This window comes from Anser anser, assembly GCF_964211835.1.
Source record: "Anser anser genome assembly, chromosome: Z".
NCBI lineage: Eukaryota > Metazoa > Chordata > Aves > Anseriformes > Anatidae > Anser > Anser anser.
In genome coordinates, this window is record NC_139723.1 from 54,125,931 (window position 1) to 54,146,249 (window position 20,319).

At 37.9% G+C, this 20,319-nt stretch overlaps 1 protein-coding gene across 36 annotated transcripts in view; it reads left to right on the top strand.

Moving 5' to 3' along the window:
* The window catches only part of MPDZ (multiple PDZ domain crumbs cell polarity complex component), a 105,433-nt gene that overhangs the window by 59,874 nt on the left and 25,240 nt on the right, over positions 1-20,319 (top strand). For 12 of the 36 annotated variants that reach the window (XM_083817332.1, XM_083817365.1, XM_083817341.1 and 9 more), the window contains 10 exons: positions 434-557; positions 3,933-4,131; positions 7,036-7,077; positions 11,648-11,752; positions 12,560-12,655; positions 13,135-13,312; positions 15,489-15,599; positions 16,125-16,208; positions 18,822-18,923; positions 20,097-20,168. In XM_083817332.1, coding sequence (XP_083673458.1) covers positions 434-557; positions 3,933-4,131; positions 7,036-7,077; positions 11,648-11,752; positions 12,560-12,655; positions 13,135-13,312; positions 15,489-15,599; positions 16,125-16,208; positions 18,822-18,923; positions 20,097-20,168 — 1,113 coding nt within the window. The remainder of the gene's footprint in view (positions 1-433; positions 558-3,932; positions 4,132-7,035; positions 7,078-11,647; positions 11,753-12,559; positions 12,656-13,134; positions 13,313-15,488; positions 15,600-16,124; positions 16,209-18,821; positions 18,924-20,096; positions 20,169-20,319) is intronic. The other 24 variants (XM_083817350.1, XM_083817355.1, XM_083817356.1 and 21 more) reach the window with 13 other exon arrangements.

A 20,319-nucleotide genomic window follows, 5' to 3' on the forward strand; every position in this document is an offset into this window, starting at 1 on the left:
CCAGTGTGTGCAAATACAGTTTTTCTTTATATGACCATTGCTATGACCTATTTCTATTCCTTCAATTCAGTGATTACTTAAGAAATTCTTAAAAGAGTTGCAATTTTATATTAGCCTTGTTACTTTAGCATTGGCAAATCGAGAGGCATCTCTGGTGAGTGAGTCAGTGAGCTCTTGAATTCATCCCACTTATTTTAAGAGTGTAACTGGTGTCCCTAAATTAATTATAAACAATATACTTTGCAATAGATTCTATGTTACATAGTGAATGCACATATATGAGTTTGATCTTTGATAGACTGACTTTTCTAGTGACTGTATAAGGAATCTGTATTAATAATAGCTTTGGTAAAAGGTAAGATGAGTTAAGGTCTGTGTCTAGTCATATTTTTATATTGGCATTCTGAACTGATGTTGTTTTCCTTTGTGTTAGGATCAAGTGCTCTCAATGGAAAAGAGCTGCTCAGTATCTGTGGAGGGAAGTTCCACAACCCCAAATTCAGTCAAAAATACATATGAGAAGACCATCACTATTGCAAAAGGCAATTCAAGTCTAGGTAAAGTACCTGATATTTTTTGTAACTTGTTCAGGAACATGCTTTCTGTTTTTCTCCTGTGTTTCCTGTTCTACCAGTAAAGATTAATCCACTTGCTGTCACCTTTAAGAGCAAATAAGGTGCCCACTCTCACTAAGGATTTTTTTTTCTATAAAGGAAGTCAGTCAATCCTAAGTGTTAACAGTACAGTTTTCGTACGTTGTTTTTTACTGTCTGTGCATAATGCAGTGGAAAAACAAGATAGGGCCAACAAGTGCTGTGTTTTGAGATTAAAACAAACAAACAAAAAAACAAACCACCTGTGGTAAAAGAGTTGCAGATTCAAATACATGTAAAAGTGAAATCGTTTTGTTTTCTGAAGATGGTCAAAAGGATCTAAACAAGCCATTCACTTCCTTGATACTGATTTTTACATGTATCGTAAATTTCAGTATTTTTGAAAATCAGATAATTAATACATTTAATAGATACTATTTGTGACTCAAAGATGTCATCATTTTCTAGAGAGTTTCAGATTTTTAAAGATCTTCAATCTGCAACATCCTGAGCATTCTGAATAGAGGTGCATTGTGGCATTAACAGGCACAACAGGCTGGAGAACTCCTTGTCCTCTTCAAGTCATAGAATCATAGAATGGTTTTGATTGGAAGGGACCTTAAAGATCATCTAATTCCAACACCCTGTCATGGGCATGGACACCTCCCACTAGACGAGCTTGCTCAAAACCTCATCCAACCTGTCCTTGAACACTTCCAGGGATGGGGCATCCACAGCTTCTCTGGGTAACCTGTTCCAGTGCTTCACCAAACTCTGATTAAAGAATTTCTTCATAATATCTAAAATACCCTTTTTTATTTTTAAACCATTCCTCCTTGTTCTTTCAGTCCTCTCCCTGACTGGATGGCTGCTGTAAGATGTCCCTGGAGCTTTCTCTTCTCCATGCTGAATAACCCTGACTCTCTTAGCCTGTCCTCAAAGGAGAGGTGCTCCTTGAGCTCTCTGATCATCCTTTTGGCTCTCCTCTGAACTTGTTCTAATACTTCCGTATCCTTCTTGTGCTGGGGGCCTCGGGGCTGAATGTAGTGCTCCAGGTGAAATCCCGTGCTTATATTCCTATGTCTAAGAAGCTTGTAGAAAGACTTGGGTTGGAAGGGATCTTAAAGATCACCTAGTTCCAACCCCCCTGACATGGGCAGGGATGCCACCCACTAGATCAGGTTGCCCAGGGCCCCGTCCAGCTTGGACTTGAACACTTCCAGTGATGGGGCATCCATAACTTCTCTTGGCAACATGTCCCAGTTTCTCACCACCCTCTGAGTCAAGAATTTCCTCCAAACCTCTAATCTGAATCTCCCCTTTCTGGTTTAAAACCATTTCCCCTGTCCTATCATCTGCCCAAGCAAAAAGTTTCTCTCCATCTTATTTTATAAATCCCTTTTAAGTACTGAAAGACCACAATTATGTCTCTCCAGAGCCTTCTCTTCTCCAGTCTGAACAACCCCAACTCCCTCAGCCTGTCCTCACAGGAGAGGTACTCCAGCCCTCTGATCATCTTTGTGACCTCCTCTGGACTTGCTCTAACAGATCTACATCCTTCTTTTGCTGGGGGCCCCAGACCTGGGTGCAATACTCCAGGTGGGATCTCATGAGAGCAGAGCAGAGGGGACAATCAGCCTCCTCGCCCTGCTGGCCACACTTCTTTTGGTAAATCCCAGGATGCAGTTGCCCTTGTGGGCAGCAAGTGTGCACTGCTAGCCCATGTCAAGCTTTTCATCCACTTACTGGACAGTTCCTAGCTACTCAGGGCCGTCTTCGTACAGCTTAGACAACTGTGTTGATTTCAACTGCAAGTGAATGTGAGGAACCAAGACCCCTAAGAGATTTGTAAGAGATTTTTGTAAGGATTTCTGTAAGGAGTTCGAAAAAGCACAAGTTGAGTGTCTCTATTAGTGTTGTTCTGTAAGTATTTTTTTTCTCTGATATAGATACATAGGCAGATGTTTGCATGGTGGGCTGAATCTGGATAGCCTGTGGGTTACAGCTGCTTTTTAAACTCTGTTCAGCCAGTTTCTGTTGTTCAGCTTGTCTCCCCCAGTCTTAAGTTCACAGAGTAATGTGTTGTGTCTTTGTCTTCCGTAGTCATGTTTATATATAAATGGCTAGAATTTTCTTGTAATCAGTATCCTTGGAGGCTTTGCTCTGGGTAGCTTTCACCTTGAAGATCATCTTCCTTCTGCTCAGTCTGGACAAAAACGTAAGAGATGATGAAGACAGAACTTCACTCCCGTTGCTTGCTATCTTGAAGTTTACATGCAAAACCAGGAGAACACAAGCGGGGTGTTCACTGCTTCTTTCTCTAGTAAATCTTCCTGTATAAGGCACTCTTACTTCAGTTGCTTTAACTTGTTAGGGAAAACGTTCTTGTTGGCCAGTGCACAAAAAGGAATGAAAACAAGTTTGGCACAACAAAGATGTTGAGGGGAAAACTATGTTGGGCCTGCAGGTACCTTTCCTTTGCCTTTGTGAAGAATGTTTTTTCTTAGAAGTGTCAACAGTGTTGTTATCATGAGCACTAGCTGCCCTGAAAATTACACTGAGAACCCATGCGTATAAGAACAATCACTAGGACATGAAACCCAGCAGCCCAGCTAAGTCCCTGTGGATACACCGTGGGCGAGTAGGGGGAAGACCATTTCTGTCTTGTTTCCCATTCGTGAAAAGAACCTGGAGTTAAATTGCGCATATAAGCCTCAAGGATTAGCATCCTGCTTTACTACTGGTAGGATTGTCATGTAAATCAAATAATGGACTGTATCTGTCAGTAGTGCACATGCTCTTGCAGAAGTCAGGATTCTCTTCTGGGCCTAATCAATGGGCTGCCTTAATTTTCTACAGAAGATTATTTGATATCCCTGTGCTTCTAGTTAATCCTTTAATCATTTTAATTCTTTTCCTAAAAAGAACCATGATAAACAAAACTGATGTGGCAGATGAACTCAGTGAACTACTCAAAATTACAAATTCAGTTTTTTTTGAAGCCATTCTGTTACCTTTTTGGTTGAGATCTATTTGAATGTTGGCTTATTTTTTGCTTAAAATTTCCACTGCTCTTTGTTTTCTTATATTGAGCTTGATACATGAAATGACGTAAGATAAAGTCAAGATACTGTGATTGTGATTTGTAACTCCTGTCTCCTGTTAGAAGAAATAAACTCGAGGAGAATAAGGGCAATATTCAGGATTGCTGACGTTGGCAGGTCGAGTGGCTGTCTTCTGCCTTCCCAGCCTCTTGTTATATTTCTTTCTCTTGTCATTCAGAACTGGGGCTCATAGATTATATTAACTCTTACCTGTTTCATGCCTTTTTCACTGTAGGGATGACAGTAAGTTCCAATAAAGATGGCTCAGGAATGATAGTCCGTAGTGTCATCCATGGAGGCTCAATAAGTCGCGATGGACGGATTGGTGTGGGAGACTGCATCCTGTCCATTAATGAAGAGTCAACCACTGACTTAACCAATGCACAGGCCCGAGCTATGTTAAGAAGGCATTCGCTTATTGGACCAGATATCAAGTAGGTACACCTTGAACATTAGCTGTGGTAGGAAAAGGCTAATAATCAAAATCTGGTGAGATTTATGCAGATTTTTTAAATCAGAATTTTGTTTGTTTTCACAGTGTGGATTTATCTTTAAATTACCCTTTCAGATGAATAATTCACTATTGAATTACAGCTTTGTAAGTCTGAAAGATAAAATCACTTGTGTGGGAGGCTCTGGGTGTTCTTAGAAAAGTTACTGCTGTGATCAGTTCCCATCATCATTACTGCCCTACCTGGCTATTTTGAAGGCATAGGATTTGTTAGAGTTCTGCATTTACAGTATGACTCTGCTAAACAAAGTAACGATTTCCTCAAGATATCCGTGCTTCTGAAAGGTTGACTGTCTGGCAATTGCACAAGTGATTTCATTTGATGGAGACCTTTCTTATGGATTTTGTCTTTGACTGCCAGACAGAAAGTATGATACCTGATGTTAATGCAGAAAAGTAATATTTAAAAAAATGTAAGTACATCTGTAATAAACAGCAGAAATAGGCTGTTCCGTGAAGTCACTTCCAGGTTTTCATTAATACATATGAAGGAGCTTTTGCTCACGTACATAGATAGCTATACTTTGGAGTACTACTTTAAACTGAAGTATTTAATATGAGTCTTGAAAAATCCACTTGCTCAATGAGAAAGTTTCTTCTTCTCAAGTTCAGTTTACAGAAATTTAACTTTCCATTAAAGTACAATTCTTTCTAACTGTCATGGTTATAGAGTTAACTTTGCCCATATATCCACCATCTAGAAATGAGGTTTTCCTGAGCTTGTGACCAGTTCTCCAGACCTGTCAGTGCTGTGTTTACAGCTTAAAAAAAAAAAAAAAAAAGACCTAATAGCTGTTTTTCTGAAACCCGTGTTAGTATGGACGGGGTGAGGTCTGCTAATGGAATTACCAGAGATGTTGTTAATAGAAGCCTCTTTTTTTTTTTTTTTTTTTTTTTTTTTAAGAACGTATCCTTGAAAATGATCAGTTCAGTCCCAGTGTAACAGTGTAGTTTCTATCTGTTAAAAATGGACTGCAGGGCATTTGCTTCTTCCTCAGTCATATGCTACCTTTGAAGAGACCAGGCATTCTGAGAACAGGTGGGCAAGGTATCTTCACTGTGGGTCATAGGTTTAATGTCTGCCGCATAGCTGTCATGTTTGTAGGATTAGGACTTAATACAAGCTTGTTTGAATGGTGGGTTCTGCTCATACAACTGATTACATTTTTAGACAAGTTGTTGTGAATATGAGCAAGTCAATGTTGATAAAACTTGATATTGATTATTCTTGTAAGATTTCAAACTGTATTGTAGTTCCAACTTCCATGACTGAAATCAGTTGGTATATACACATGAATATGTTTGTACATCTGCTGAGATACACATATGCCACAGCACGATTTTTTCTGCAAAGTCTTTTATTAGTGCCATAGTTAAGTGATCCAACACAGATGTGTTCATTTTTTGTGCTTATCCTTTTATAGCTCTTCATTTGTGCTATGTGAATATAAGTTTTGCTTTATAGTCTTAGTCTTTTTCCAGATACATAGGAAATACAAAATCTCATATGAGATGTGAACATTCAGATGTCCCAAAGAAAAGTGCATCACCTCCTTCTGTAAGAAGCTGAGGTATTCACATTCTGACTTAAGAGTTTTACCTTTCATTTTATGTTTACGTTCTTTGGTGCATTCCCATGATAAGAGTTTAAAGTGAAGCCATCTTTTGTCTGTCAGACAAATAAAATGCCAAATCCTTTCTTAGCTTCTAAAGGAATCTTGCAAGAATAAGGACAATATTTTTTTGCCTACATAGTTTTGATACAAATCTACTTTATCAGCATAATTAAACGTTTCAGTAATTTGCACTTTCAGGAGAAGTACAAGATTTAAAAAAAAATACTGTGATACAAATGTGTGGGTAAATGTGTCCCAAATCAGGAATTTGGAGGTACAGAGCACTATCTCATGATAGTTATTCCTGTTTTCTAAGAAGGGTACAGAGCTATATAAACACTGTTTCACAGTTAATGTGATGTGATTCATGATCTAAGGGACAGCCTTTCCAATAAGCAAGCATTGAATCTCTTTGGTGTCATCCTACGGAAACAAGGGTGTACAACCACTCAAATGCGGTTGTATTATTCCTTTATCCATACAGGGCTGCAAAGTCCACACCTTAACTATTAAGCTGAACTTTTTTGGGGTACCAGGTCGGCCCCAAAAAGTGATTAAGCAGGAATATTTTAATTTCAAACCTGTCTTTCAGTGGCAAACATTATTTACTGAAAGCAGAGGAAGCCATTCTTACTTGCCGTATAAAGGCTTTTTTATTTTATTCAAGGAAATTCAATTTTTGATAGTTCAGGAGCCAGCAATCTGAGTTTTATTTGATGTATTCTTTTTCTTTTTCCCTTTGCTTGTGGAAAACTAGATGTGTGGCCTTACCAGAATGCATACTTTTTCATATACTCCACCATTCCAGGAGCTCTTGTATTCCTGTAATAATAGACAAGGTTTTCTGCTCAGAGGCAGCTGCTTCTAATATCTGTCAGATAATTGCCAGTCTGAATCAGAATTCACCTGCCTTAACCTAATGTGTGGGGATGATTTCCTGATCAAGGAATAGAAGATTGCAATTCAATTTTGCATGCTTGTTAATAATCACTGCTATAGACAGTAATAAAGATTAGATGCTTTCTGGGGGAGGTATAGGTGACGTGGAGATGGAAAAAAAGAGAAAGGAGAAAGTAAAAAAGAAAAAAAAAAGAAAAAAAGGCAGCTCACACTTTTAACTACATAAGTATGCCTCTCACGTTCAGCATGAGACAGTGACATTTGTTAACACCTTTGTAAAAAGATGCTGCATCATATGCTTCACATTCTAGATCTTCTCCAGCACCTGCTGATGATCAGGCCCTCTTTTATGTGTGAGTATTGGCGATTCAGAAACTCATTATGGCTCTGTGTTGCAACTTGTCTGTAAAATCATTCCATGCCATGCTTTTATTACATCTGTAATAATGTCAGGGATATATCCAGATATAGGTACATACTCTTTCTGTCTTTGTGTGTGCATGTGCATGTATGGATGTATATATAAAGAAGTGTGTGTGTATACTTTTTTTTTTATATATTTATGTGTATATATATGGTTTAAAACTTGAAGATTATAGCATATTTCCTAAAACCAGAATACATATGTTTTCATTCAAAAAAATTACTGCTAATGACAGCCACCCCAGATGTGTTCAGAGCATGTGTGTGGGGGGAGTGTGTGCTTGTACGGGGTTTCACTGCTAGAGTTGTCCTGAGTACAATGTACTGATATCTGGATTAATCAATGTCAGATTTTCTGCGGCACTTATATTTTACTTTCTTCATGTATAAAAAGGTTCAAATGAGAACTTAATTATTAATGACAGTTATTTCTGCTGAACATTCTCCATACATTGTTACTTGGTTTGTTGGTGTTTTGAGGTTTTGTGTGGCTGTTCAGTCAAGCATGTGATAACTGTTCCTCTGTACTGCATGCATTCTTGTGTTTACAGATGTTTTCATATGTACACCATGGTGTTCCCATTGTCGCTGCTTTCATTGCTAGTGCATATCTTGGTGAGGGGGTGGTAGCTCTCAAAAAAGGAAACCAGAGTACTTTCTCCTTCAAGCTGTACAGCTATGAAAAAGAGGGAATGATTAGGCCCTGCGTATAGTAGACAATTCACCTGTTTCCCGTCTTCTGTGTCTTCATCCATATTTCTTAGCAATTGTTTCTCTTACTGTCTTCCCAGTGACTTATTAAGGCAGATTTTAGTCCCTTCTGGGGATGAGCCATTCAGATGCCTTTATGAATTTTTATTTCTATGTTAGAGCACAAGGGTCAACATAGTTGACCAGAGGCTCCCAGGACCTTTCATGTTCTGGCACTCTTGTCACCTCAGTCTGGTTCCTGGCACATGATGAGGCATTCAGGATGGTAATGGATATCTTCAGACCTTGCTGTAACCTCCAAGAACTGAGCTGCAATAGCAATCCAGCAAACGATGGATTTAATTCACTGTGGGCTTTCTGCCCATGAACCACTAAACAGAGAACAGATTCTTGGCAGATGTGAAATCTAAGGCAGTTAGTGCAATCTGAACTTGCCATGTCTCACAGAAGAAAGGACCAGGAAAGAGAGATACTTAGCAAAGATGAAATTCTAACAAACGTGCTCCCTAAAACTCTTAATTTTAAGCAGAGCTGGGTTATGTATATTCCTTTTCATTTCAGTAATAATCACAGAATCCTAGAATGGTTTGGATTGGAAGAGACCTTAAAGATGATATAATTCCAACACCTCTGCCATGGGCAGGGACCCCTTCTGTTACACCTGGTTGCTCAAAGCCCCATCCAATCTGGCCTTAAACACCTCCAGGGATGGAGCATCCACAACTTCTCTGAGCAACCTGCTCCAGTGCCTCACCACCCTCTGAGTGAAGAAGTTCTTCATAATATCTAGTCTAAATATACCCCTTTTTAGTTTAAAGACATTCTTCCTTGTCATGTTATTACACCCCCTGACAAAGAGTCCTTCCCCAGCTTTCCTGTAGGCCCCCTTTAGGTACAAGAAGGCCGCTATAAGGTCTCTCTAGAGCCTTCTCTTCTCCAGGCTGAAAAATTCCAACTCCCTCAGCTTGTCCTCAAAAGAGACGTGCTCCAGCCTTGTGATCATCGAGTCTCACGAGAGCAGAGCAGAAGGGGATAATCACCTCCCTCACCCAGCTCGCCACACTGTTTTTGATGCAGCCCAAGATACGGTTGGCTTTCTGGACTACAAGCGCACATTGCTGGCTCATGTTAAGTTTCTCATCAACCAACACATCCAGGTCCTTCTCTTTAGGGCTGCTCTCAATCAATTCTCTCCCCAACCTGTATTTTTGCTTGGGATTGCTAAAAACAATAGCATGGACAGTCACATCAATAACATAGCTTAGCTTATAGGAGCAGTTAAAGAAAGCTTTGCAGTTAACAGAACTTTGGAAATTAACAAGCAAGAAAAAAGATGAACTCCTACACAGAATATACCTTTTCATACATTTGATCCATGCAATTTGGTTTTCTTTCCCTCACTTTTTTTTTTTCAAAATGCAAGTAGATGTTCTTGCTTATATTTATGAAATAGCTGAAGCATTATTGATGTTTAGTTGTAGATAAGAACAAAGAGAAAAAAATATATATTTAATATTCGTTTGAGTTCTTAAAATTAAGCAGTTAGAACCATAGTTAAGCACTAGAATAGAAATAATGTAGTTTTTCCAAAGAGTTAAAGGAGCTGCCAGTGATACTATCTAAATTCGTCAGCATCAGTTGGGTAACAGTCACTCAGTTTTAGATGCACAATCTTAAAATGGTAGAGTGAACCTCTTCTTGGTTTGTATGCTGAGCGCAGAAATGGAAGCTTACCTTCGTAAGACAGTTTTCAGAAGATGTTTGTAAGTAGCATAGAAGGCATCCTTTGAGCTGCATCTTTTGAATGTCCTAGCACAATGTAGGTTATTCATTCATATAATTAAAATCTACATGGTATCCCAGAACCTGTAGCACATCTGGTTTGCCTTCCCCTTAGCTGATCGGTAATGCTGATGTCGCAAGGCAGGATGAGGTAAGGACTACCATTACCCTTGGACCTTAGAACCCTTCGTAGTTTCCAGTGCTCGCTGTTCAAAAGGACTGGACAAGAGATGAAAGATGTTGGGCACTCTGCTGTCAGCGATCCCTCTCTGCATCTGGGCTCAGTCTGGGCACATATATTTCCTATTAAGGGACTTGCCATTCTCCTATCTGTACTGTGAACAACAGCTTCTTGCTACATTTTAGCATAAAGGACATTGTTGAGATCATCTAGCCAACAGAAACATTGCTGACAATTCTGATTTCTTCAGTGCAGCTGCCTTTCAAGGGAAAATGCATTATTTTCTGCTTAATTTTATGGGATAAAAGTTAATGAATTTGATTGAGGTGGAATTGATGGCTGTAACTGCATTTCCTTTCACTGAAACACAGCTTGCAGGTGTTGTGGCTTTTATAGTGGCAGTTTTATGGGGTTACTAGGTGGTACTTCTGCAGTAGCATTTGCCCCAGTGAGAATTTTGTGACCATAATACTAGCACTTTGCTGTAACTTATCACATTTAGAGTTGGAGATGGCTGAGAAGTAGTTGGGATTATTTGAAAAAACTAAAGAGCTTCTAAAAGCATCATTACTCTTTTTTTCCCTCTTGCCGTTCTCCATTTCACTGCTAGGCTTCACAGAATAACTGATGCATGTCTTGTGAATTTTTTAGTGCTGGAATGACCTCAGCAAACACAGATATTAAGTCATTGGCCTTCTACTGAGTGTTTGTTCCCTAGTGTACACTCCTCAGCATTTCAGAATGAGAACACTGTGTCAAGCATGTAACACTTGAGTATTTGAAAAAAATATGAAGGCAGAAAAACAGATCTCAAGGAAGAGAAAAAGAAGCAGGTGATAGTATAGATGATTTAGAAATTTCTTTCAAAAGAACTGGAGAGTTTCTGCTGCTCAGCATCCATGTGATGGATGGTAGGACACACTTTTTTTGTGTTCTTTTTCCGACAGTCTTAATTGTTGCCACATTTTGATGGCTAAGCTGCACGTGGGACAGTCAAAGGTTTTTGACTCAACAAAGCCTGGTTAAAGTAGGGCCGTGTCTTTTATTTGTGTAGTCCTTTTTAGTTCATAGTGTCCTTTCTGAAAGTAAAGGAAGTTTTTTAAGAAATACTTTTCATGCCTTAATGTTTTTCCTTCTCTTTGTTCCTCTCTCCCCAGTCTGTTGTGCCATTTCTGTTTCTGGCATTCAAACATGATTGAGTTATACCAGGGCTTCAGGAACATGTCATTTGGCTGGTGAAACACAACTGTCTGACTGTCCCAAGCTGGCTGGAAGTGCATGGTGATGGGGAGGAAGGAGTTGAGCAGAGGATTGCTCCCTGCAGCTTAACTGGTGTGCTATAACACATTTGTGAGTCCAAAGCCATGCAGTATTTTTAACCAAAAGCATGGAAACCTAAAACAGATACAAAACCTGTATAGAAAGCACAAAACCTGCAAACCAACTTCCAGAAGCATATTCGGCCAGCTTTTAGGATGGTACTGGTGCTTCACATTTCACTGATCTTCCAGTGTTTGTCTTTGCACGGGGAATCTGTTTTGACTGAAGCAGGATTGTCTCTATTACATTCTAGTTGCTCTTAAAGCACCATTTACTTAAAATATTGAGGCCAACTCTCAAAAAATCAAGTGCTGTTCAGCTGTCTAATTTGACCATAAATGCTTATTTGTTGCGAAGTCACAAAGGTTGTATATAACTCCTTATTCCGAAGGCAGTGTCTGTTATGAAGTAGTCTTGAGTGACATCCTCATATCCATTCATCACACCCATGAAGGGTATGTCCGCCAGTCCTCATGCTACTTTAATCATGTTCCATTTTATTGCAGTATTACATATGTGCCAGCAGAAAATTTAGAAGAGTACAGAGCCAGTTTGGAACAACAGACAGAGGAAACTATGCCCCTTGAACTTTTTCCTTCACATACAGTCAGGTGAGTCAAAAGAGTTTTTATCCCATAGGACTCCTAGATTTAACTCTTTGCATACACTTCACGTAGTTCAGGATGGTAATTTTTTTTTAGAAGAGCTGATAAATGGTTAGTTTTCCTCAGGCTAGCCTCCATTAAAAAAAAAAAAAAAAAAAAAAGGCTGTTTAAGGTACAGTTTTTGCTTCGGTTAGCAATTTTTCTGACATTTTTACTAGGCTATTTTATAGGTGTTTGTTCTCTCCACTAAGGAGATTGCATGCTGTCTCATCCAAAATTTCTCTTAAATACCATGCAATTTGATTTATGTATTGCCACAAATATTCTGTGCTTCAACGATGAGGATTTGCTATTGATAGTCTAACCCGAATGTATACTGCAAAGAATGAATTCTGCCATCTTTTTGCTTGCCTTCAAAAATTCGTTACTTACAGGTCAAAATATTCAGTGCCTAATGATTTTTGTCTTCTTTAACTTGAAGTCCAACAACAATAACTGTTCTTGAATTCTGATGTTGTTATTTCTTCAATTTTGGAAACAATAAGCAATTACATTTGGTTGTAGTTCTGAAATACAGTTTTTTGTTCTGTAGCTGTCGGTTGTTGGCGACTTAAAATCAGAGACAAATGGATGGGGAATCCCTGAATGCAGTATGTTTTCTAACAGTTTTCTCATAAGTCAGATCTGTGTACTGATATGAATTCTGTGTACAAATACAATGCTGACAGCATAATCCTGTATGCGAAATTTTGCAGAGGAATACAGTGATTATATGGGATTTTTTAAAATGAATTGCATGCTCATGTTCATCACCAGGGAAATCCCAGAGCTTCCAGAACGTGAAGAGGGGGAGGGAGAAGAAAGTGAACTTCAAAACGCAACTTTCAGTAACTGGAACCAGCCCAGAAAGTAAGTGCAGATCTTGTACACTATAAAATCTAAATTTAATCTGAAATTCAAAAAATTTGAAACCTGTTACGTATATTGTGCATTGCAAGAGTAATTCACTGTTGATTTTTACTGCCGTTGGGCTAAATCCCTGCAATCTAACACTTTCTTGATTGCTTTGGTAATTTATTTATTTTATTTATTTATTTATTTTTGGTAAACCCAGACAGGCTTACCTTCTGGGAGCCAATAAGAAAAGATGAAGAGAAGGATACAAAGTTTTAATTAGAAGCCAAAATAAAGTGAACAACAGTAGGCACAATTACAGACTTTCTGAGCAACCTAATAGATTCACTCACTGAAAGACAAAAATCTAGGCAAGGAGGAATTATTACTTAATGTTCTTAAACCATCTTGTAAATCCAGGGGTCTTCAATGGTTGGCACTGTCACAATTGCAATAGATATTCATTTATTTTGGTCCTTGTTTTGTCACAACAGGGTTGAACTTTGGAGAGAGCCTAGCAAGTCACTGGGGATCAGCATTGTTGGAGGACGAGGGATGGGAAGCCGCCTGAGTAATGGGGAAGTGATGAGAGGGATCTTTATCAAACACATCCTGGAGGATAGCCCAGCTGGCAAAAATGGAACGCTGAAAACAGGAGATCGGATTGTGGAGGTACCAGCCGAGTGCCTTTCGGTTCTAGTAACCCCAGCATCTCAGGAGTTGCTGAGATGGATGCTTGGTCTTGGGCAGACAGCTCTGCAATTCCTACAGCTGTCACCGTGTGAGCCATAGAGTGTACTACTGTGTTACAAACACAGCAGTACCATCTACTGATGCCTGTGTGCAGTTTTAAGTTGATTTTACAACCTGAAGCATAGATGGCTGTGTGAGAAGGGATCTACAAAAACAGTAGTTCTAGCTGCCTCTCATAAAACCAGCATGTGTAGGGAAAAGCTTAAGTTTGGTGAAGCTAAAAAGTTTTACCTTTGCATACTGGATAGCAACAGAAATGGCCAGAGAACAGGATATCATGCAAATAAATGCTATGCTTATTCCCCTTTTAATTTGAACTCAGGCCACATCATTCTTGTGCACTTTAGGAATTAATGAAAACACTAATTTTTTCCTGATGACATATAGAAAGGTGGATTTGATACAGAGGTGTTTCAAGGAATTTGAGAGCATTGTGTTCATACCTGAAGATAGTGGTGCTGCAGGGAAGAAATCATCTAGATTCATCATCTTCTGCTTATCCAATCCTATGCTTATGCAGCAATTTCTGCATTCTAGTTCAAAGATGTTTAAGGGTGGATGGACGTACTAAAAAGGGGTGTCTTTCCTGTGATGGTTATCAATAAATTAGACATGACCCTGTTTCTGTTGTCATGCCATGTCACAGGAACTGTACTTCTTTTCATCCTGCTGAATGTTTTTATCTGATTGTCCATCAGTAAGAACATAATGAGCAGAATGATGGAGATGTTAATACTTCCCCTGGGTCAGACTGCGCATTCTTTACCTAGTGATAGTAAAACTGGTGATAAGTGACTGCTGCAAGATCAAAATGTAGGACCTTGAAATAATACGTTAATATAGGCAGCACTCACTTGGACAAGATAGATTTTTCCAATGGATAACAAATGGGGAGGTGAAATTTTGCTTGATGGCTACGAAGTTAATAATTATTCATTATTGCTGATTGCTTGGTTTTGTAAGAATGCAGTGATTGTCTCTGAGAATGGTGCTTGCAGAAGATGAAGTGGGTGAGCAAAATTATGTAACTAAAGTCTTGTTAACATGACTAACTAACTGGATGGTTTCAGTTTCTCAAGTTGTGGCATATTTAGGCTTTTTCTCTCTATCAGTGCATACAGTATTTCAGACATGGAAGGTTGCAGAGAAGTAGTGTTATTGTTCAGTCCCCTACAGGTTTAGAAACCTCTCACAACTGCTTTTTCTTTCTCTCCGTATTTTACATTTGATAGTTAAGTTTAAGATTGTGTTAGACAGTTAAGGAGGTAGGGGTAATCCTCATTATATAACTCTGTGTGCAAGAATTGCCACTAACAAATAACCTTTCTGTGTTAGCTTCTAGCTTTTATTGTGGTCACTGTGAGAATGCTTTACTGATGCTAATTTCACCATAACATGTTTTTTTACCTGGATGACAAGACACACTGATATGTATGAAAGCATGATTAAGAGCAACCAAGCAAAAATTTGTCCTTAGCCATCCTTTGTAAATGTTTTCTTTTAGAAGAGAGAAAGCTCATGAATTCTGACCTGAAAATTTATCTTCTGGGGAATGCATCTAATAGCTGAAGCTGGGTTTACGTTATCGGTGTTTTTAGTAATTAAAAAAAAAAAAAAAAAAGACTGAAAAGAAAGAAAGAAAAAAAAATGTACTGACATAATGACATAGTAAGCCATAATGAAAGACCTTCCAGTACTTAACTAGTTTCAGTTTGTAAATTTAAGATCTTGGGGAGGTAGGTTATTCTGAGATAGGTTTTACAGGCCGCAGTATTTGGCAAATGCTGCAACTTGTTCATATTATCATGTCTCTTGTATTACATTACCTGTGGGGAAAAAATATGGCACCTGAACCCGGAATATTGAAAACTCTGTATTTAAAATCATGGACATTTATTTCATGTCCTTTTAGTGTTCTTTGAAGTCTCAAACCTGTGTGTGAGGGACATAAACAAAGCCAAGTCATTGGAAACTTTTCCACCAAAAACAGAGGTTTGGGCTTAGGTTTTAGATGAGGTTTCCTGTCCAAAACCCAAAGCTGATTCATGATTCTTGTAGCTTCTTTTAATGTTAAGATGAGGCCTTCCAATTACAGGTGGATGGAATTGATCTCAGAGATGCCAGCCACGAACAAGCTGTGGAAGCCATACGGAAGGCAGGCAATCCTGTAGTCTTTATGGTACAGAGCATTATAAGCAGACCAAGGGTAAGCATAAAGAATATGAAAAGAGACATGCTGTGTAGTAATAGATGAATGGAATGTTCAGCGTGGTGGTGTTTGGGAATGGGATATTTAAGCCTGAAAGTTCCATCTCAGCTATTTCAGGAACAAAGATTTGATTTAAGTATTATTTCTATTTAGAATGAAATCGATTTGGATTTGGAATTACCCTCCAGCACGCCGTTCTCAAACTATTTTGAAAAGACTCAAGAATGATAATTTGCTGGGGGGCAGAGTAGGAGTCTAATTAAAATCAACTCTTAGAGATTGACAGCATGTCTGAGGAGCGCATGCAGAAATACAACACCTGTTAAAATGTTCATTGGACATTAATGAAAGGACCTAGAAGTATGCGGAAATTTTCTGTCATTAAGCTGCATGGACATTGCAGACAAAAGCTAATGAGCTTTAATATAGTTGCTTGTATTCACTAGAAACTAAACTTCCTCATTGTAGTCTGTGTAAGCTGCATGTTTATTTACTAGTTGTCTCATAACTCTTGTTCCCCAGCCAGAGTCTCTTTATAGCCCTTCATCAGCTTCTGCTCCCTGTGGGCAGAAAACTACTAACCCATTTTATCATCAGTCATCAAAGGTAAAGTTGCATGAAAAAGCTCTGTTGAATGTTGGTTATTGATGCTCAAGTTACTAAAGTAAGGCTTTTGCATTTGCTGTGATGTGAACAAAATTGCCACTGCTGAATGTTCAGAAGAACACTGTTTGGGATGGTCGTTACACCATTACTTTATCAAAACTTTTCATATTTAGAGAATGCTCCTTTTTTAATTGCAGTTCTTTGTTATCTTTCTTTCCTATTATTAAGTTTGTGCATTGTTTTTTGAATGTTTATTAACAAACTTCTGTTTATTTGTGAGCAGAAACATTGCATATGCTCTTGCTGTACACATGCTTTGCATTGTGATCTTTGTAAATGGCATTATATTTATTGTCTTCATCTTTGAAACTTGCATCTGTACTTCATAGTGAGATCTTTAAGGGAATTTCCTGCCATCATTCATGTGCAGTCACCCAGATAGCTAGCTGCCTGCACACAGTAGCTGTATTTAATATGGTTCTGCATGGCAGTCATTTTCAAGTGATGTTGCTAATGAGTCTGTTTCTTTCCCTTTTTTTTTTCTTACTTCATTTGGGCTGCTGTAGTAGTTAGAGTTCCTAAATGTACTCCAGACTAGCCCAAATAATGCAGAGAAGTTGTGAGAAGCTAGTTCAATAATTTTGCTAGCAAGCAGTTATCTATCAAATCTGTGTTTCATACTTGCTCTGCTCTGTGTACTTCTAAGTAGGAACTACTGTCACCATGTTATGGCACCAGACAATCTAATGTTACAGCATTATGCTTTACAAGATGCTAGGTTGCTTCCCAATACCTCCGCATCCTGGACACATTAATATATTGCTGAATGCAAGTTATATAATAATAATAAAAAAGGTTAAATTATCCTGTTACTTTTTGTGTTATTTTGCAAAAAGAAGTGAAAGGAAAAGTACCCTTTATTTTAGCATTTGTTTTGCTTGCTGTAGACTGCAGAAGACATGCTTCATGCACATTGTTTAAAACATACCTGTTCAGACAAAAATAAGTGCCCCATATTCTGTCCTGGTAAGCAGACCAAATTAATGTGATGCAGTTGCATGGATTATAATTTGAACTAGCAGTTATATTTTAGGTGTTATGCAATCAATACAGAGGGTAAAAGGTGAGATTTTGAATTACTGTGGCTGATCCTGTGTTTTCTCTTTTACTAGGACTTCACTACTGGTATACAAAATGTTTGTGATGTTTATTTTAGCTGCATAAAGTTAATCAAAATACAGTTTATAACTTTATGCAGTGGCTAATGTACTGTTAGTGTAATAGGATCATTACAATGATAAATTATATTTCCCAACCTTCTGTTTACAAAAGATGACATCAAATGTGAATTACATGTATAAACAGAAAATCCTGTACTGTAGGGAAACTGCCTGTTGTTGATGAGTGGCTTGTCAGTGAAGAAATCTTGTTCATACAGAACTCTATCTTCTCAGTGCTGAAGACACTGTAGAACCAGAATGTGCTGACTTACCAAAATGCATTACATTTTGCTTTGCAGAATCTTATTTGAGAATAAATCTGTAGGAATGCATTTTCCATTTCCAGGAATGTTTTGAAAGAAAAAAGCAGTTTAAGAAAATTTTTAAACTGCAACATATATCTGGACTAAATTACCATGATGTAAATGTATTATTTGATGCCACAAGCCTTTCACATTCCATTCCATTTAGTATGCTTCTTATTTTCCAGTATGAAGTTTACAGACATCAGACATTTAGGGCATAGCTACATGTATATGTGTAATATAGAAATTATTTTTAAGTATACATTTAACAGTGTTTTCAACATACTATGTAATGTCAGAGTTGTTCCCTCTTTATTAAACAGTTTCTGATCCAAAAATAGAGTACAATACAAAAACTACATAAGGAATGACCAAATTACATCCTTTGATTTCACCTAAATATGAAAAATCTTTGCATTAAATAATAGAGAGAACTACCTCTCATTGTTTAACGAGAAGACCAGAGAATTTAATTTTATTAAATTCAGCAAATCACACCTTCTTGCACACAGATGCAAAGTGAGCTATATTATTAACTCTGTTTAGAGATGTCTAAAATTACTCAACCTTCTGTTTTGCAAAGGACAATGAATATGTTACCACAAGACATAAATCAAATGATGAGAACTCATCTGTGGTTTTCAAAATAAAACTAAACCTAGATTTGTACTGCATTATGACTAAGAATTACATCCATTCAGATCTAGAAATGCACAATTCTATTTTAGTTAGCTAATGGGTAGGAGCGTCCCATACACTGAGATACTTGCGCAAAATTGTACATATATCACAGTAAGTAAATTTTATGTTGATCATAATGCTGAATTATGCACTTAAGCGTTTTATGGGCTAGAACAGATAGGAGGATCCATGCTTTTCCTCTACTCTCTGCTAAATGTAGCTGATATACTTGGGTGTACACACTAGAAATACAGAGCAAATACTACCTTTACGTGACTGCACCAAAATACATGAAATGGATCTTCCTTGGCTAGCACAAACTACTAAATAATCACATTTTGTTTCATGAGTCACAGAGGGTTCATTTAAAAAGATTTTGCTCAGTTTCTGTTATGTTTTCCTTTTAGAACCCTTCCCTGCCTTTCCCGCAGAACAATCTTTTCTGTAGGCCAGCTGTCTTCAGCAGCACTAACCCGTTTGCTGATTCTTCTCAGTTCAACACTAACAAGGTTGGATGATGACTCATTGTCTGGTTTTAACTTGCCAAACATTTTGTGTGTGCTTCTTTGCTATTAGCGTCTCTGTTTTTAAGTTCTTCTGTAAGAAATTTGGGTAAAATACTGTGCTAATGAGGATTGGAATTCGGTGTAGTGAGTTAAAAAGGCAAAGACACACATGCGTGCACGCAGAAAAAAGTTTTAAAGAAGTTAAGAAATGTCAGCTCCGTTAATCCTAACCTCTGAAGCTGAATTAATGAGAGCTACTGAAGAAGTGGATTATCAATTACAAAATCAGTCCATGTGGTATCTATTAAATTATCCACCTGGGTATAAATCTCTCATCAGTTTGAGGTGTTTTGCTGCTATTTACTTTGTTTTCTTTTTACGTGGTTTGGACTTTACAGTTTTGATACCGCTTTTTTCCCCCTCCATGAAAAACCAACAAACATCGACTGCTTTTGCTTTATGATGCTGAAAATGTGCTTCTTGAAAATTCTTTTAATGCACCATGAACAGAGTACTTACATCTTTGGAAATCTGAAAAAAAAAGTTAGATTCTATTTTTTTGTGATTAGTGCTTACTGCATGTTACTTATATTGGGGACAGAATTAACCTCTAACAATAATAAATAAAGGCTTAATTCTTTTGTGCGTGCATTTCTGATTTAATAGAAGTTCTAGCTGACTATACATCTTGGGAGTGATTGTAACCTCTCTTGCTTTTCCATGTTGTAGTCTGTCAGATATCTCAAATGTACACCGAACTTTTACGATATGTGGTATATAATTGCATGTATGTTTTTGGAATCTCTCTTTGTTACAGTTACAAGGAAAGGGAGTAGTAACATAACATAAACAATAGCTTGCATTTTCTATATTTTCAAAAGTATTTGTGAAAAAATTGCACATATTTTTAGAGAAAAAAATATGTTTTTGCAGTTTCTACATTGAGATAATGGTCTTTGTCATGTCTGTCAGCTTTCTTAGGAGTGAAATAAGGTTCATATACAGTAAGAAACCTTGCTGCATTAGGGTCCTTAACACCTCACGTAATTCTGTCCATTTTTAAATGGACTTAATACATCTACTGCAGTTAATAAAATGAAATCGAGTTGTCATTAATAATGCTGCGTATTGCCAAAGGTACTGTAACATATGGATTGCTGTTTTTTGTTGCTGTAGGAGATATCGAATCCAATTAGGGTTACCTTCCGTTGTTCCCCAACTAACCCTTTTGCTCCCACACCATTCAAGGTTTGTTTTGATTCTAGTGAGCGGGTCATACTGTATGTGTGCTGTGTGTTTGTACATGGCCTGTGATACCTCCTGAAGTACTGCTTCTTCTTTACCTGTGCCTCCTATGCAGAAAGTGATACTGTGATACTTGCTCCAAGTTTCCTGCCAC